This window comes from Ambystoma mexicanum, chromosome 1p, assembly GCF_040938575.1.
Source record: "Ambystoma mexicanum isolate Mex_15411 chromosome 1p, UKY_AmexF1_1, whole genome shotgun sequence".
In the NCBI taxonomy this organism is placed as follows: Eukaryota; Metazoa; Chordata; class Amphibia; order Caudata; family Ambystomatidae; genus Ambystoma; species Ambystoma mexicanum.
Window position 1 is genome coordinate 1,274,157,397 of NC_090921.1, and position 18,057 is coordinate 1,274,175,453.

Here is an 18,057-nt window from a genome sequence, read left to right on the forward strand (position 1 = left end):
TGAACTTTCGACCTGTGAACCAAGGGAAGGCTCTCTCGAAGGCTTCCATTTCCAGATGGCTCTCCAGTTGCATCATGCACTGTCATCGGTTGGCTAACCGACCGTTGCCCGGCCGTCCGAGAGCCCATTCGACCAGAGTGATCTCTGCTACTACGGCGTTCTTGTCTGGTGTGCCCCTGCTGGACATCTGCAGGGCTGCTACGTGGAGGTCGACGTACACATTCACAAGATCCTACTGCGTCGACCGGGATTCCAGGGAGGAGTCCAGAGTCGGCCAAGCAGTGCTGCGCAACCTGTTCGCCTGAAGGTGGGCCTGGTGAGGAGGTAAGAGTTGCTTAATGTTGAGTGTATGTAATGCTTAATGTTGAGCCTTTTGCCACCTCCCGTGGTTGTGCATGTGTGTACTGCTATGTATTCTTATATTCATGACCATGTGAATCCATGCCAGACCCCATGCTGGAGAAGGAAAAAGTTACTTACCTGTAACTGTTGTTCTCCAGCATGGGTCTGGCATGGATTCACATGCGAACCCTCCCTCCTTCCCCTCTGCGGCTCTTCACTTGGTCATACTGCCACTTTACGTGCTACCAAATCTGAAGATGGCTGCCAGGGGCGGGGCTTAGGGAGAGGGCAGTCATTGGCTGGGGGCAGTATGACCCAGAGATCAGTGATTGGTTACTACTAAGAAAGACAGATCAGAAACGAAACTGATGCTGATTTTTTCTTTACCGAGGATTATCAGCCTGACGACGGGGAATATTCATGAGCATGTGAATGCATGCCAGACCCATGCTGGAGAACAACAGTTACAGGTAAGTAACTTGTTCCTTCATGAAGGCCACTGGATCCTGTTGTCCAGTGCATTGATTTGCAGCTACTGCAGAAGTCGGAAATTCACTCAATGTAAATATATTGCTGTCCCTGTTGGATAGATAAAGTAGACCGTAGATTGGTGTTATCCTGAGGGCCACAGTAAACTGGAGCTCAGCTGGTAACTCTGAGTTGATCATGGCCCCTTGTGGGTTCTCTTAGCTCACAAAGCTACTCCAGAAGATGCCAATAGTGTAGGGTGTATACAATGGACTAGAAACAAGCCACAATATTCAAGAGATAAACTGTCACAAAAAAACAGGAATCTCCTAATATTTAGATTCTATAAGCAACACCATTATGAGTTGAGGGTTGCCGTAAAATAGGCAATGCCTTAATGCCAGTAGCTCGATTGTGTCTTGGATTATTTGCGGACAGTTCAGAATTATCCATGCGATCTACAGTTAAAAAAAGGCACCACGACCGCATGTTCATGCTCTAAAGCTCTGTAGGATCCATCCCACATCGCCAATACTGTTTGTCTGTATGCCTGTTCCAGAGAACTACACTGGGTCTCTTCCCATGTTAATAAGAGGATCCAGTGGCCTGGACGTTTGTTTTGTAGATTTGGGACTTGTTCTGCATAGGGAGTCAGTCAGGGTAATGGATGTGCATTCTCCTCTGTGTTGCGTGTGTATGTGTGTCTACAGTCATGGTACTCATTTCTCGTTATGGCTAAGGGTGGGGGGCAAACCTTGACATTGGTTGTACTTTTTACCCGCTCTAACCCATCAGTAGTTTCATCCATTTGTGTTCCTGTCGCCATGCACTTGTTGTTATTCTCTCAGCTAGGTACAGTCTTTGGTGCTTGTGGAGAAGGTGCTGGAATCACATTGTGCTGGGACACCCTAATGTCCACATTGCTCTGATCATTCTGTCTTTGTCCCGATCCCCCATCTGTAGGGCATGCACTAATGACATTGATATTTGCCTTGGCTCGTGCAATACGCCGATGCTACCTCATTTGGGATTTTTGGCTGTATGTGGTATTTTAATGTGCATTTGTACAGTGGGTCATGAGTTGGGGTGAAACATTTTGTTTGAAATTGCTCTAATTCCTGCTGCTTAGCATGTGCCAGTGTTCTTATGTATGGAATACCCGTAAATGCCATTCCATGTACAGCTCAGGCAAAAAGGCAATACTAATAGGTCAAAATGTTAGCTAGTGGCCTGCACGCACATAGGCTTGTGTTGCATCTTCATCACACATTTCCATATCAATGTGTTCATAAAAATGTCTCATAACGAAATTATGGTATTAGTATAATGTTGAAATGAAGCAATCCCATTGGGAGGAAACACTTTTAATCCAAATGCAAGAAGTGGATTCTTGGTCACCTGCGAGTAAGCCCAGTGTTGGAGGTTTACTTGTTGCTTGGCCCTCGTGGGGTTCTGGATAGTGCTTTCTGCTAAATGGCGACTTAAATCAAAGTGCAGCAGAAACGGGCCACTGGCTTTTTGCACGATAACCAGATAATGTGATGTCCAAGAGAAGGATCCTCGGTGACAGTTGCTCACCTAAAGTGCCAATAAAATCTGTTTTCTTGACATCATTTATGTTGTCAAATGCCATTGTAGGTCTTGATTCAAAGGTAGAGTCTCCATCTGGGAGTTCATAGGCGACCTTTATATTGCTGCAGGTTTCAAGCCCTTTGATGGTCCAATCAGGACTTCCCAATTTGAGCAAATTATTTCGGCACAGAGTAGGGTGGCTAGGGAATGTGTTGCCGAAAAGGTGCCATCCACCACTAAATTTTCTAATTTAAAAATTTCCCTGACCTTTAAAAGGGAATTTTTGAGAGGTTAATGCACTTTCAAGTGTGAACATCTCTCCTACGGTAAAAGGATTGTGCAGATCCATGGTGAAGATGGACACAGTGGAGTGCTGAAGCTGGTGATTTCCAGCATTGCTAAAAAATAAACAAGCATTGGCAATGTGACAGTTTTGGCGTTTTTGTAGGCATGGAAAAGGCATTTGCCAGTAGTAATAACTGACCATTGATGGTAGCAGCTGCAAAATGGGCATAATACATAAACACAAGCCAAGGGTTTGTCAATGCTTATTTTTAACATGACTTCAGTGAAGGACATGCATACTGCTTATACATAGAGTGGCTAACCGGGGAGGTAAATCAGGCACCACCGGCAAAGAACTGCTGGTATTACTGGTGCCGTTAATACCGGCAATCCCCTCCATGGAGTTCCATAAGACTCCATGCAATGGGGAAGGACTGCTGTTGCCGGAACCCGGAATATCGGGCACCGGCAAAAGTAGGTCCGTTTGTCGGTATGCCTCCGGAATTACCGGTGGGATACCGGCAAACTCATATTACCCCTATTAACCCTCAGAACACTGCTTTAAACAAAAACAATGGCAGGCACTTGGATCTTGAAGTTTGATGTTAAACCTTGGTAAAGCTAGCTCAAAGAGGTCCCAGGAGGATGTGTTTTGGGCAGGAAGGCACAGGAAGTGGGAGGTAATGGCATAGGGATAAGCATGGCCAGGGGCAGTCAATGGGTGGGTAAATAATCAAACACCACCTACAAGCTATGTAGCCCTCCTTATCTGCCATTCTCCCTAACTGTACACTAATGCAATATTGTTTAGGCATCTAGGTGGTGGAGCTGTAGTGCCACCTAATAGTAAACACTCAAAAATAGGATCATCAGGGAGCAAGGAAATGCAGCATTAATGTACTCCTGCTAATGGGAGGGCATGCCTGCCATAAATGCAGTTGATGGGGCCAAGAACCCTATTTGCAGGGGAAGTCGCCACAGTAATGGAAGTTACAGCAGTTGATGAGAAGAGACTGCATTTTGAGGTTGAATTGCTAACCTTATTTTTGGGAAGTGACAGCATTTGATGGGGTAGGGACAGCTTTTGGTGGGTATGAATTTAGTGGGGGAAGTCGCTGAGTTTGAGGGCAGTGATTGATGGATGATTTGGAGGGACGCAATGGGTAGTCTTGTAGATGTTAAAGTGGACAGTCAACATGTCTTTGTCTTGCAGGTCCTTCCACCTCTGCGTGACGTGCGGAACCGCCCAGAAGTGGGGAACACCATACGGAACAAGCTGGTACGCCTGATGACGCATGTAGACACAGATGTGAAGCATTGTGCGGCGGATTTCCTCTTTGTGCTATGCAAGGAGAACGGTGAGGCTTTACCTCTGGTCAACTTTCCTTTAGTAGCAACCTAGGTTTAAGATGCAGATCTCACTTTACAGTAAGGGACATGGATGTGAGGAGCATGGATGTTATCTGAATCTGTGTAGGAATCAGGAGTCGGACCAGGTGGTTAGTTGCTGAAATTGTGCTTTATTCTTGTAACTTAACCAAATGAAATTATAGTCAATTGTTTAGTTGCTGAGAGTTACTTCACTTCTCTGGCCGCTTTCCAGGAATATAACCTTCCTTCCTAAGCCTCTTGGGTGTCCGGATAGGCCCACCAGTCGTTCCTTCGCTCTTCGTCCTCTCCGTATGACTAGAAAAGGAAACAACAACACGTTGACCAGTTCCCGGTCTTTTATGTGTTGTGAGTGACTTGTTTCCCCTCCAATAGGGACCTTCCCCGTCTATCTGGCTTTCTATTGGCTGATCCTGCCACATCCCGCCTCCTTTAAAGGCTGCCGTCTGGGTCTGTGTTTCCTGATTCTCCCGCCTGCCATGGGAGTCCCGTCCACTTTCCTGTCTGTGCCCTGAGGCCCCTCCCCCTCTGGAAGACCTCGGCGTCCCTCCTTCCTCCTGCATTGGTGTCCATGCTCGCCCGCTCCTGCCGAGCGAACTGCACCCGCAGATCGGCCCGCCCCGTCTAGCAAGCCGCCTCTTTCTTCTTGCCTGTTCCGGCGGCGAGAGGAACACGCCGGGGTGCCCGTTTTTCTGCTGCGCGGCGGGCCGCGGTTCCCGCGTCCTCACTGTCTCCAGCCCCGAGCCCCGGTCACCACCCGCGATGGCCGCCACTGCGAACCAAGGTAAGGGCTGGCAGAATGAACGGGCAGCTTCCTCGTCGTGGTCCACTGCCACGACCCCAGGTTCTCCCATTTCCCTTCGCCTGACGGGACCCACCTCACATCTCCCCATCACAAACCCTGGCCGATTGGGCAAGGGAGTATTCCTGGACAGATAGTCAGCCACCAGTTGGAATCCGGCTGGCTTGTGTATGGTAAGGAAATCGAATGGTTGCAGTGACAGGAACCAGCGAAGGACACGCTGGTTGGTATCCTTATGCTTGGCGAGCCATTGTAGGGGTGCGTGGTCAGTATATAACGTAAAGCAGCGACCCAAGAGATAATACTTGAGAGATTCTACGGCCCATTTGATGGCCAGACACTCTTTCTCAACAGTCGAATAGGCCTCCTCGGAGGAACGAGTTTCCTGCTTACGAAACAGACCGGTTGAAGTTCACCATCATGTTCCTGCGAAAGTACCGCACCAAGACCATGGTTCGAAGCGTCTGTCTGCAGAAAAAAATGGTTACGGAAGTCGGGGCACCGGAGTACCGGATTCGAGGTAATCCTTTGTTTTAGGACCTCGATAGCTCCCAAAGCCGCAACATTCTTGGATAGATCAGGAGACCCTTTATTTCTTAAAGCGTCGGTTAAGGGGGCTGCCACCGTGGAGAAATCGGGGATAAATCTTCGGTAATAGCCGATGAAGCCTAAGAAGGCTCGGATTTGTTTTTTTGTAGTGGGTGTCCGAATCTCATGAATGGCTTTGATTTTTGATGTTTGAGGTCGTAAGGTGCCTCTACCAACCAGGTGTCCAAGATACTTAGTTTTGTGCGCACCCATCACCGTCTTCTTCGGATTGATGTGTAAGCCTGCCTTGTCTAACTTGGCCACCACCTGTTCCAAGTGGTATAGATGGTCCTTCCAGGTCGTGCTGTACACGACAATGTCATCTAAGTAAGCCGCAGCATACTTCTCATGGGGGCGTAGTACGACATCCATCAATCTTTGGAAGGTGGCTGCAGCCCCGTGTAGGCCAAAAGGTAGAACCTTAAATTGATATAGACCTTGGGGGGTTGCAAAGGCGGTTTTTTCCCGGTCTGTGGTTTTCAAGGGAATTTGCCAATATCCTTTGGTTAGGTCCAGCGTACTCAGGAAGTTGGCGGATCCTAGGCTCTCCAACAACTCGTCCATCTTTGGCATTTGATAGGCTTTGTATCTGGAAATGGTATTCAACTGTCGATAATCCATACAAAACCTAATCGTACCGTCCGGCTTCGGTACCAGTACTATCGGGGAGGACCATGAGCTGTTGGACGGTTCTATTATATCCATGCGGAGCATGTCTTCCACCTCGTTTTTGATGATTTAGCCTTCTTGCTTCTGGAATCCGATAAGGTCTTAGCCGGACAGTCTGTCCGGGGTCAGTTCTGATCTCATGTTCGATTAGATCGGTTCTTCCTGGTAAGGCCGAGAAGGCCCCGGCATAGGGTGACAATCTGGCTAAAAGTTCTGATTTCATGGAAGGTGTCAATATATTTCCCCATTGAACGTCTTCCAGCTTGCCCTGTTGGCGATACACATTTTGTTCTGAACCATCGTCGCCGATCTCCATCCTTGCCGCTAATATGGGTGCGGTCCATGCCTTTAGTAGATTCACATGATATACCTGGTCTGGTTTGGTCCGGTCGGGTTGGTGGATTCGATATGTCACCAGGCTAAGGACCTCCTTAACTTCATAAGGACCTCTCCATCTGGCCAGGAGTTTGTTCGTACTGGTAGGTAGGAGGATCAATACTTGGTCCCCTACCTTGAACGTTCTCATCCGACTTCCCTTGTTGTATGTTTTCTCCTGAGTTAATTGGGCTTGTCCTAGATTTGTCTCGACCATTGAACGGAGTGTTGTCAGATGTTCTTTTAGCTCTTCGGTGTACTCCGTTAAAGAAATCTCATCTGAGGTCTCCCATTCCTCCTTTACGAGATCCAATATGGTTCGGGGTTGTCTTCCGAAAAGGAGCTCAAAGGGAGAGAAGCCTGTAGACGATTGCAGGGTGTCCCGTAATACCATCAAGACCAAGGGTATTACTCGTTCCCAGTTTTTCCCATCGGGTCCTGTTACTCTTCGTATCATCTTCTTGATTGTTTTGTTATACCTTTCGACTAGGCCGTCTGTCTGTGGATGATACACTGAGGTGCGTAGCTGATGGATCTGTAGTCTCTCGCATACTTGCCGAAGTAGGGTGGACATGAAATTGGTCCCTTGGTCGGTAATGACTTCCGAAGGTAACCCCAGCCTCGCGAAGAAGGGTATGAGCTGGCCGCATAACTGTCGGGCTGAGGTTCCCTTCATGGGGAACGCCTCGGGATATCGCGTAGCATAGTCAACGATGACTAGTAGATACCTGTACCCTCGGGATGCAGGTTCTATAGGTCCCACGATGTCCATGCCTATCCGCTGGAAGGATACGTTAATGAGGGGCATCTTCTGTAATGGGGCCTTTGCTGGTAAAACCCCACTGGTTAACTGGCAAGTGGGGCACGCCTTGCAGAACCGAGCTACTTCCCCATATATGCCTGGCCAATAGAACCGTCTCAAGATGTTCTGCTGGGTTTTTAGGGAGGTCATGTGCCCACCACAGGGGTGGTTATGAGCCAACTGCATTTTGAACATCCTATTTGTTTTTGGTAATACCAGTTGTTCCTTTACGTTCCCATCGTCCGCTTTGTATTTACGATATAAGAGACCATGATGAAACAAGAAGCCAGGTCCCTTTGTTACGTCTGGTTCCATCTCGTTAGTCGCTCTGTCTCAGGCTACCCGAAGGGTTGGATCAGTCAGGGTTTCCCCTCTCAGGGAATCTTCATGATCTTCGGGGTTCCAATTGATTGGCCGAGTCATGTAACTGGCTTGACACCACTCCAATCTAGTCCGTCTTTTATGTCCGGGAGGGTTTCTGGGGTTCCCTTACTTCGTGGCTTTGTGGTTGCCCCTGCTCCCTCCTTCCTCCTCTAGGGCCTTTAGTGCTTTATCAAAGTGAGGCAGGTCTGTCCCTATGACTACTGGGGTAGGTAGGGTAGGAAGGACGGCAGCCTTTAACTGAGTGGTTTTGTGGTTCATCTCTAACTGTATCTCCTTCACCGGGTATGATTTTACATCCCCATGAATGCACCTTATCGGTATAGAAATGTTAGACAAGTTAGGTGTGGCGCTCACGGTTGGAGACATGGCTGTTTGTCTACTTCCACTATCCAGCGGCGCCCGAGTTGGCCGACCATCCACCCTTATATCCACAACGTAGGGTCCAGGGCTGCGTTCTTCTGGCAGGGGATTCATATAGCCAATTTTCATGGGCTCTGTCGTCTTCCTTCTGGGGCAGAACCGGGCAATGTGGCCCCATTCACTGCACTCAAAGCATTGGGGCTGTCGAAACCCCTGGGCCATAGGGGACTGCTTCTCCTCATATCCCAATTTCCTTTCTTCATGTTTTTTTGTGGCTTCCTCTGGTTGCCTCCATCTGGTGGGGGTCCCTCTTGGTCACTTTTGTACTGGGTGTTCTATGCTGGATACGGTCATCCTTCCTATGGTACTGGTTATGGGAAAACGGCTATACCCGGCCTTTTGATAAGCCGACGCGATGTCCACGGCCTCTGCCAATGTAGGCCTGTGGTGTTGCCGGACCCATCTTTGCATTGGGCCTGGCAAAGCCTCGATGAACTGTTCCAGTATTATTTTGTCCAGTAGCGGCTGGTTAGCTGGTGTAGGTGCCTGGATCCACTTGTCCGCCAGATCTTTGATGCGGTAATATAACTGCCGGGGGCTTTCCCCACTCCTTAGCTTTGTGTCCCTTAACTGGATACGGTAGGCCTCCTCATCCAGGCCTAAACGGTCCATTACGGCTGCCTTGATTTCACCATATGGAGTGTTACCATTAGGGTTCACCGCCTGATATGCTCCCTGCATCACTCCGGATAACAGGGGAGCCACATATTGTCCCCAACGTTCAGGTGGCCATTGCGCATTTCTCGCTATTCTTTCAAAGCTGGTGAAAAAAAAGGCTGGATCTTCCCCTTCCTTATACTTCTGAAGCAGGGTGGACGGCACCATGGGCTGGTTCCTGGAGCTGGCTACCGCATCCGTAAGCCTAGTGATGTTCTCGTGTTGTTTGTCTTGCGCCGTAGTTTGCAAAGTGCCCTGCAACTGGATGGCTTGCTGGAATGCCTGGCGATCAGCCGCCGCTTGCTGTGTTTGCAGCTGTATTAATTGCTGCAACTGTTGTTGGCCGCCCGTCAGCGCCTTAATTAGGGTCTCCATCACGTTGTCGCTAGATCCCGCCTTCGTCGCCAATGTAGGAATCAAGAGTCGGACCAGGTGGTTAGTTGCTGAAATTGTGCTTTATTCTTGTAACTTAACCAAATGAAATTATAGTCAATTGTTTAGTTGCTGAGAGTTACTTCACTTCTCTGGCCGCTTTCCAGGAATATAACCTTCCTTCCTAAGCCTCTTGGGTGTCCGGATAGGCCCACCAGTCGTTCCTTCGCTCTTCGTCCTCTCCGTATGACTAGAAAAGGAAACAACAACACGTTGATCAGTTCCCGGTCTTTTATGTGTTGTGAGTGACTTGTTTCCCCTCCAATAGGGACCTTCCCCCGTCTATCTGGTTTTCTATTGGCTGATCCTGCCACATCCCGCCTCCTTTAAAGGCTGCCGTCTGGGTCCGTGTTTCCTGATTCTCCCGCCTGCCAGGGGAGACCCGTCCACTTTCCCGTCTGTGCCCCGAGGCCCCTCCCCCTCTGGAAGACCTCAGCGTCCCTCCTTCCTCCTGCATTGGTGTCCACGCTCGCCCGCTCCTGCCGAGCGAACTGTACCCGCAGAGCGGCCCGCCCCGTCTAGCAAGCCGCCTCTCTCTTCTTGCCTGTTCCGGCGGCGAGAGGAACACGCCATGGTGTGCGTTTTTCTGCTGCGCGGCGGGCAGCGGTTCCCGCGTCCTCACCGTCTCCAGCCCTGAGCCCCGGTCACCAACCGCGACGGCCGCCACGGCGAACCAAGGTAAGGGCTGGCAGAATGAACGGGCAGCTTCCTCGTCGTGGTCCACTGCCACGACCCCAGGTTCTCCCATTTCCCCTCGCCTGACGGGACCCACCTCACAGAACCATACCAACTTCTTCCTCAGAGACCTACATGACTGAGCAATGGGCACTTTCCAGTTTCTAATAGCTTCCCAATGGCATTTTATAGTATGTGTATAAGTGGGAAGGTTTGTCTTTCTCTCAGTACATCACTTGTTCTTGGTGAGTTGACATTTCTTTAACAGATCTCTCTGCTGTGCTGCTTGACCCAAGCTAAAGTGATCTTGTGGTCAGGGCTTTAGGATGAAAATGGTTCTTCTCATGACATGTACTGCTGGAATAAGCGAGATTTTCTCTCTGTTCTGTAGAAATCTAGCAACCCTCTGCTTCTTGGCCCAAGTTCTGCAGATCCTCTAGTGGCCTGTTATTTTTTTTAATTTTATTTTTTATTGGCTTTATCTGGTTACACAATACAGTTAACCTTTTGCCATCCTATTAACAATTAAAATTGTGTTTCTAGTCCTGACATAGCAGAACTAAGCTCTACTTTCACTTCATCCAGAGGCTTATTCTTTAAGTTCAATGCCGAAATCTCTTATTTTTTTAAATATTTTATCCAGCAGTTTCACCAAGGCCAATGTCAAAGGGATTCGGTTACCTACTAACAGTTCCCTCCACCACTCTTTCAGTGACCGTTCTCCATAGTTCTTGGTTACTTCTGTCCTTAAGTTCAATCTAGTTTCCCGCATAGCAGAACACACTCGTTCCAGATGTTTTATTGTTTCAAATGCAGTTTCCTCCTTGCACAATCTGCACAATGTCCAGTTTTGCTACCTTTTCTTTCACTTAGGATTTCTCTGGTCGGAAATAGATTTAGGCGAAACTTCATGAATTGAGCCCTGAAGTACCAGTTTGGGAAGAGTTCAAGATATCTAGGTAACATATATAGCTTTCTCGCTTCCTGAATTGGTTTCCCATAGCGTTTCATTGTCTGACGTTCTTCCTGGGTAGTAATCCAGTCACGGAGGAATACCTTCTTTTTCACTTTATCCCGGTTGTTCCACAGTGTTAATTCCGATTTTGTCTAGGTCTAAAATAATCGCTTGTCATATGTTTTTCCATTCTGTCAATGTGATATCGTTGCTCTTTATCAGGGCTTCTTTTAGTACCGGAAAGCCCCCTGTCTTAGTGTTGTCTACACATTTCCTGTAAAAAGCAAGACTTTTTCAGACAACTATTATTTTCATGGCCGTTAGGGCTAGTTCCATGCGTATAGCTTGAATCGGGGTGCTCCTTGATAATCTAAGGACAGTCTTCCAGAAAAGCCCTTCGATCTTTGGCTAGTTTTCCAGGTGGAATGTAAATGAGGTTTCCGCTCCGTATGTCAATATGGGTAACACCTTCATACGGTAGAAGATTAATGGTACCATTGAAAAGCCGCAGAACCTCTTCAACAATATCCTCCCTTGGCTTGCCAGGTTTTTTTGTTTTAGTTCGTAATGCCTCTAGTGTGGGGACGTCTCTGGTGCTTATGTTCAAGCATACTCCCAGGTATGTCAATGATTTTACTTCCTAGATCCTTTTTCCCAATAAATGCCACCTGTTGACTTTTTTGGTCGCTCTCTTCGTTCCACCTCTGATGACCAAAACCATTGATTTTGCTGGGTTTATGTGCAAGTTGTTTGCGTCTACATATTTATGCAGAGCGTCAATCTGTCTCTGAAGTCCTATCGGGGTTTGGTCCAGTAGGACTACGTCATCTTCGTACAGAAGTCGACTGATCAGGTGTTGACCAATCTTTGGTGGAAAACATCTTGTATTGCGAAGCTCCTCCTCCACATCTGAGATGTACAAGTTAAAGAGTTACAGCGCCAACGGGCATCCCTGTTTAAGCCCTTTGTTTGTTTTGATTTCCTTTGTTAGGAGGCCTGATCTATCCAGTCTGATGTTTATTGAAGTCGCTGAGTATAGGTCTTGGATGTCTTCAGTGATTTTGTTGGGACATGCTGTAGTTTTCTGCAGAGTCTTGAGCGGTTAAAGGTGTCAAAGGCCTGTGAAAAGTCTATAAAGGCCATGTAAAGCTTTCTTTGCCGTTATCGAATCCAGTTTGCCATGTATCCCTATGGCCCGATTCAGTGCGACCGTTACTTGCCTACGTTCCCCTCTGAGCGCTCCAGTCTTCCTGTGCCCTCTCACACTCACTGGTGCTTCGTGTCTCCCCAGCGGCGGCTCCTGCTCACTTTCTCTGTAGTGGGGAAGCAGACCTCTACTTTCGTCGGGCATGTCCTGACTGCCCTTCTTGGTTTCTTGCTTCACAATAGACACGGACCGCGTTGCCCCAGCTCCTGACTGCCTTTGTAGCTCAAACTGCCTCTAGGTCTCAAAGTGACGGTCTCCCTCCCCCTCTCCTCTCCCTCTCCTTCCACTCCCCCTCTCCTCTACCTCTCCTCCCCCTCTCCTCACCCTCTCCTCCCCCTCTCCTCCCTCTCTTCTTTCCCTCTCCTCCCACTCCTCCCCCTCTCTCCTTCTCTCCCTTTCTCTCCCTCTCTCCCTCTCTCTCTCTCCCTCCTCAGTTTGGCAGCCCCAGCTGCCTGCCTTCCAATTTGAAGGTTCCCGGTCCTACATCCACCGGCTGTAGGTACTCCGGGATCGAGGCCAGCTTTTAGACTTCTGAGTCTCTTACTAACATGGCGGCTCACCTCTCCTCTCTTTGTTTGCTTGGGTCTCCTTACTTTATGCGCCTGAGCCCTATCAGGATGCCTCAGGTGTGAGTTGTTAGCCTGTCCTGCCCGGCCATACTGAACACAGTTAATGGAACATGCCTGACCTTCAGTAATGGATGTTTCCATACCCCTGTTCTTCATCTCAGTCCTAGAGTGCTGTTTGAAATAGGAAGTGTGCATTACTCCTAGTTGCTTCTCCCTCTTCTCAGTACTCGGTGGGTATTTACAGGGAAGAATAGGACAGGAATGGAAATAGCCCATGACGGCTGAGGGAAGGGAGGGTAACTTGGTGTTGGGAAAGGGGGGATACCATGTCTCGTCGTCTGGCCCCCTTTCCTAAATACCCAAGGACCCTCTAACCAGGTGATCCTCCCTCGCTTGTCCTCCCCCATGTCTGGTAACCAAAAGCGAGGGCCCTTCCCATGCCACCTGAATCAAAGATACATGGGGAGCTGTTGTGAGAGTGCCTTCAGGTTTCTCACACAGGACAGAATCAGGACACTGACACTTTGTTTTAAGGTTGTAGTTATTTGTTCAACTTCACCTAATCTTTCCATAAATCAGGCTCCAGCCCTATTCTATAAAAGGAAGTCAAAAGGGTGCTTGTTTGGGTGTCTGTAAATAACAAAGTCCTTTGTCCAGAATCCTTCTCTAACCTAACCACTTTCCCTATCTTCCATAAGAAAACAGAAGAAACAAAGAAAGACTTTGTAGAACTATTAACTGGAAAAGATGACTGCTGACCTCTAACCCCAAGCTTATCCCCTTTTAGTAAAGACCTTTGCCCAAAGTTCAAGAAGGGCAGTTCTTTGTGTTCTGGAATGCTCTCATGGTTCCAGCCTAGGTCTCTGTCTCTTCCCACTTTGAGATTCGTTGCACCTTGTTCCCTTCTCTGATTCTTTCAGTCTTTCTTCCGCCCCGCTCTGGGTGCTCTGTCTTTCCCCGTTCTGGGGCTCTTCTTCCACCCCACTCTGGGCGTATCTGTCTTTCCCTACTCTGGGGTTCTCTAGTCTCTCTATCTTCTGTGGCTTTTCCTATTCTCTCTCCCCTGCCCTGGGTTACGCTTCCTCTTTTCCACTCAGGATACTTTTCACTCTTTGTCTCCACTCTCGGGTTCTCCCAGTTTCTCTTCACTCTGGGGCTCTTCTCCTTCTCACTTCCCTTCTCTGGTATGTTCTCTGTCTTTTGTCGATCTTGGCTTTTTTTCTCTCTTCCTCTCTCCTTCACCAGCCTCAATCCACACTGGAGCCATTGCATACCTAAATGTCTTGAGCGGTGTTCCTCAGGCCATTTAGTCTTGCGAGTGCTCCAGTCATTGGGGGGCCACTTGCTCATCTCTTCTGCCGGAATCAACTCATTAATCCTGGCCACTTTATCAACATGGGGTTGCTTATGTGACTTTTCTGCTGGGTGCCACGTCAGCCCTCAGATTCTCCTCTTTCTTGTTCTATTTGTACTTAGCAGTCCCAATCCCGCAATCATTTTGTCATTTCTTGACCTTGTCTAAGTTTCAATTTCAAGATCTAGTTTACTTTCGAGAAATAGATGAAAATCACCAGGTGCCACCCGGTACATACACAAGGCCAATCTGTGTGATGACTCTAGAGATGGAGCTTTTTCTTGGCCTCTTCCTCTACCACTTTTCAGTGTGCTTCTGAAGGCGTTCGGGCCGGAGCCAAACTGACTTTTCGAGGTGGCATTTCAATTTGGTTGACAAGGCAATGGGCCTGTCCAGTTCACTCAACGTCTGAAAAGTGCTGTACGTAGGCTCTTGGATCTTGTTTTTTTTTTATCAACAGGAAGGTTGCAAGTGGTTAAATCAATCAAACCAGGGGTGCTAGTCAGAGTCATCAAGTAGGCCATCAGAGTGGGCTGGTCTGGTTGTCAACATGTCTTTAGCCAGCTGATGTGTTAAGTTTACCTTGCCCTTCATACATCATCCTGTTGAACCCAGTATTTGTGGTTGCTAAGCACGTGGGTCATTTTTTAGGGTTCATGCCACTGGTCCTTTAGCTTCTTTTCTGACATGTGCAGTAAGACGAGCAGCAGGTCCCCTACCTTGAACTTTTTCACTTTGATGTCTCAGTTGTATAGCCTCTTGTTCCTCTTGGCTGTCTTGCAACTGTTGTTGGTCAAGGTGATTGACTCGCAGCCAGTTTGGGAAACTTGGAAAAATGTGCCAGTCCACATCTCTTTACGCTGTTTTTTTTATTTCTTTTTTAAACTTTATTTAAAGCTGTCAAGTGCAATACATGTACATAGATAAAGGAGCAATGTCAACAAAGAAAAAGGGGGAAACAAAGAACTTAAATGCTTCCAATAGTACAAGGCGTCACCATGGATGTGATGTCGGTTTTATCCTTCATAGTTCACTCTGAGCATTCGCTTATCCTTTATTTTTTTTAGTCCTCCCTCCTGAATGTCCCGAAAATCATGGAGCTCCCTTCTGTGAACCAGCAGCAAGGGAGGATAAACTCTGTTTTCCTGGGAGAAAACGAGGCCCAGAGTTGCAGCCCATCACAGGGTTTGGCATTCTCCAATGCCAAATTACTGAATATTTGTATTTGTATTTCTTTATTTATATAGCGCACCGGGTCCGGAGGCCTGTTAAATAAATTGGTTATTTAAAGTCTTTTAGAGCATCCCAATAGTCAGGAGGCCAGGGGTGTTAAGTGGCGGTGAGAAATGTGTAGATTTGTTTTGGCTTGTTAGGACATGAAGGGGTACTCCTGGCCAGACAAATGTACTACAGAAAAATACTACTTATCACATGTTTGTAGTTGTTTCTGAGCCCCTGTACTCTGCTGTGACATGGGAATGTGCCAGGTAGAGGGCATCTCTTCAAAACTGGGGAATGGCTAGAAATTGATATCTGGTCTGACCACCCTCCTTTATTTTTGCCATTATTGGCAAACCAATACTTTCTTGGGAGAAGGGGATTGTTGTAAGGCCCCACTAATGTTTGTTGTCCTCCTCGGAGACCACAGTATCAATGTCTGACTTGAAGGAGGGCCTGTGGAGAATTCCTTCCTGGACATGTTGAAATGTTGCCTCTGGGGGCCAGATAAAGGTGTGAAGCGAGGTCTGGGGAGCTGGGCCTCCCTGGACATCCTGTCCTCTTCTTCCGAACATCAGGATGTGCAAAGGCTTGCACTTCCCCTTTAAGTCTTATCTGAGTCAGAGCTCTCCTCTTCATTAGGGATGGTGTATTGTTCACAGATCAACTAAGCAAAAAAGACCCCAACGTGTGCTAAGAACCTCTCAGTACTGTGATTACAAAGGAGAACCGTAATCAAGCTCTATAGTTCAGGATAATGATTCCGGCCCAGTCTATGCCAGATCTGACAGCCATCCCAGATTTTATAGTAAGGCATCCATAGGTCTCTTCATTGGCGATGAGGGCACGTTGCCTGGGGGTATCTTCCTTCTCTCTGTGCATACTACAGAAGACCCCACCTGAGCCAATTTATGCTCCGCTGGATGGAAGTCAAGCCATGGGGTTGGTCCGTACCAGTCTTAGTTAATGGGATGGGTGGACTTCCATTACAGCCTTTGCACATTTCTCTTCTGAACCAACCCGTCGAGGTCATCGCAGGCTACCCAAAATATTGGACTCTAGTAGGATAGTTCACAGGTGTAACTGAGACAGGACTTAACCATATGAAATTAAAAGCAAAACATTGTATTTTTTTTTTTTTGTAACTTTATTTTTCGTTTATATTTTCACTGACAGTTACAACATGTTAATGCACTTTGCATTCAACCAATTACAGAGTGACTTACAACGGTTTACAAACACAGTATCGTGGGTGATATAATTGGCTTATATCAAGCGCATCGACCCCTGTCATTGCCAGGGGGTCTTCGTGGATGTCCGCTAGATAGCGGCGGAATGGGGCCCATATGTCTTTTGGCCTACTCGTGGGCCCTACTCGCAAGACATAACTTTCTTCACACTCATAGACATACATCGTCTTTAAGCCATGCCTGGACCATGGGCGCCACTCTCGCCTTCCAGCTTCTGAGGATATTTTGTTTAGGTAGCGCCCCAGCCACAGAGAAGAGCCTGCGTATCGGTACTTTTCCTATATCCCCTAGTACATATTTCAGTGGGGTGGCAGGAATGTGGGTATGCAGTATCTCACTAAGTGTGTCGGCCACCTGTTCCCAGAATTGACGGATGGCAGGGCAGTACCAATACATATGTATTGAGTTGGCGTCCAGGGTGTTACACTTGGCGCAAAGTACCTGCTTAGGTTTAATTTAAATGAATTTAAATTTGGCGACTTTCCCAGGGGTGATGTGTAGATGGCTTAAGATTTTGAATTGTACTAATCGGAAATTAGTGTTGAGGGAGATTGATTTAGTGAGCTGGCAATATTTAGCCCATTGCGTATCGTCTATTATCATATCTAGGTCCCTTTCCCATTTTGTTTTCATTGTGATGGTGGAGGGGGAGTGGGATTGTACCATACTGTATATCATGGATATGCCCCCCTTGAACCATTCTTTTGTCATGATGCTAAGTGTGAGCGGATGGGGGGCCGGTTCGGCCGGGAATGAGGGCCATCTGCGCCTGCATGCTGCTTTAAGGCAGTGATATTGTAGTGTTATGGTGAGTCCAGACCCAACCTTTCCTTGTACCTCCTCCAGTTTTACAAACGTACCACCCGGAAACATATTGCCCACAGTCAGTTCCTTCATAGGATCTCAAACTCTTTGCAGCAGTGTATCCAATGTGGGGGCGATATCAGGGTAGTGCCAGAGAGGGGAACTGGTACTATATGGTTCTATACATTCTACCTTACGGAACAGCTCAGCCCAGGCCTGTACCATGCAGACCACTAGGACGACCTCCCCAGCGCCCCTACACGTCTTTGTAAATATCATAGAGCATAAGTCAATGGGGGTGGCGGCGTATTTCTCAACCTGTATGTGGGCATAGTTTTCTTGAACCAGTATTTTGCAAATTGTGCTTGTGTGGCATGGTAATAAAGTTCAAAATCTGAGGCCGCTCAGCCGCCTGTGTCGTATTTTTCGCATATTTTAGGGGAGTTCATTCTTACTCCCTCCCTCGCCCCCCATACAAAATTCAAGGCGAGCCTCTTTACCCTGGCAGAGAACGTTTGTCCGGACCATATACTAAACAGGTATTGGAGTTTTGGTACTATGATCAACTTCAACAGGGCAATGCAGCCATACATTGAAATCGGGAGTTTGTTCCATAGTTTTAGTTTGGTCTCAAGCTGTATTATGTATGGTTCGTAATTGATGGTATACAGAGTATGTCTGTCTGTGGCCACTATAACCCCCAGGTATCGGGCTGAGCATGGGGACCACCGAAAGTCCGCTGTGACGTCTGGCTGTACAGTCCCTTGTGTCAGTGTGATGATTTCAGACTTAGCCTGGTTGAATTTGTACTCGCAGTATTTAGCAAATTCTGTTACATGT

The 18,057-nt window shown here is 47.8% G+C and overlaps 1 protein-coding gene across 3 annotated transcripts in view; it reads left to right on the forward strand.

Annotated features, from left to right (window-relative positions):
• The window catches only part of LOC138452852 (synembryn-A), a 255,050-nt gene that overhangs the window by 167,385 nt on the left and 69,608 nt on the right, over positions 1 to 18,057 (forward strand). For all 3 annotated transcript variants that reach the window (XM_069605202.1, XM_069605203.1, XM_069605204.1), the window contains one exon: positions 3,881 to 4,025. In XM_069605202.1, coding sequence (XP_069461303.1) covers positions 3,881 to 4,025 — 145 coding nt within the window. The remainder of the gene's footprint in view (positions 1 to 3,880; positions 4,026 to 18,057) is intronic.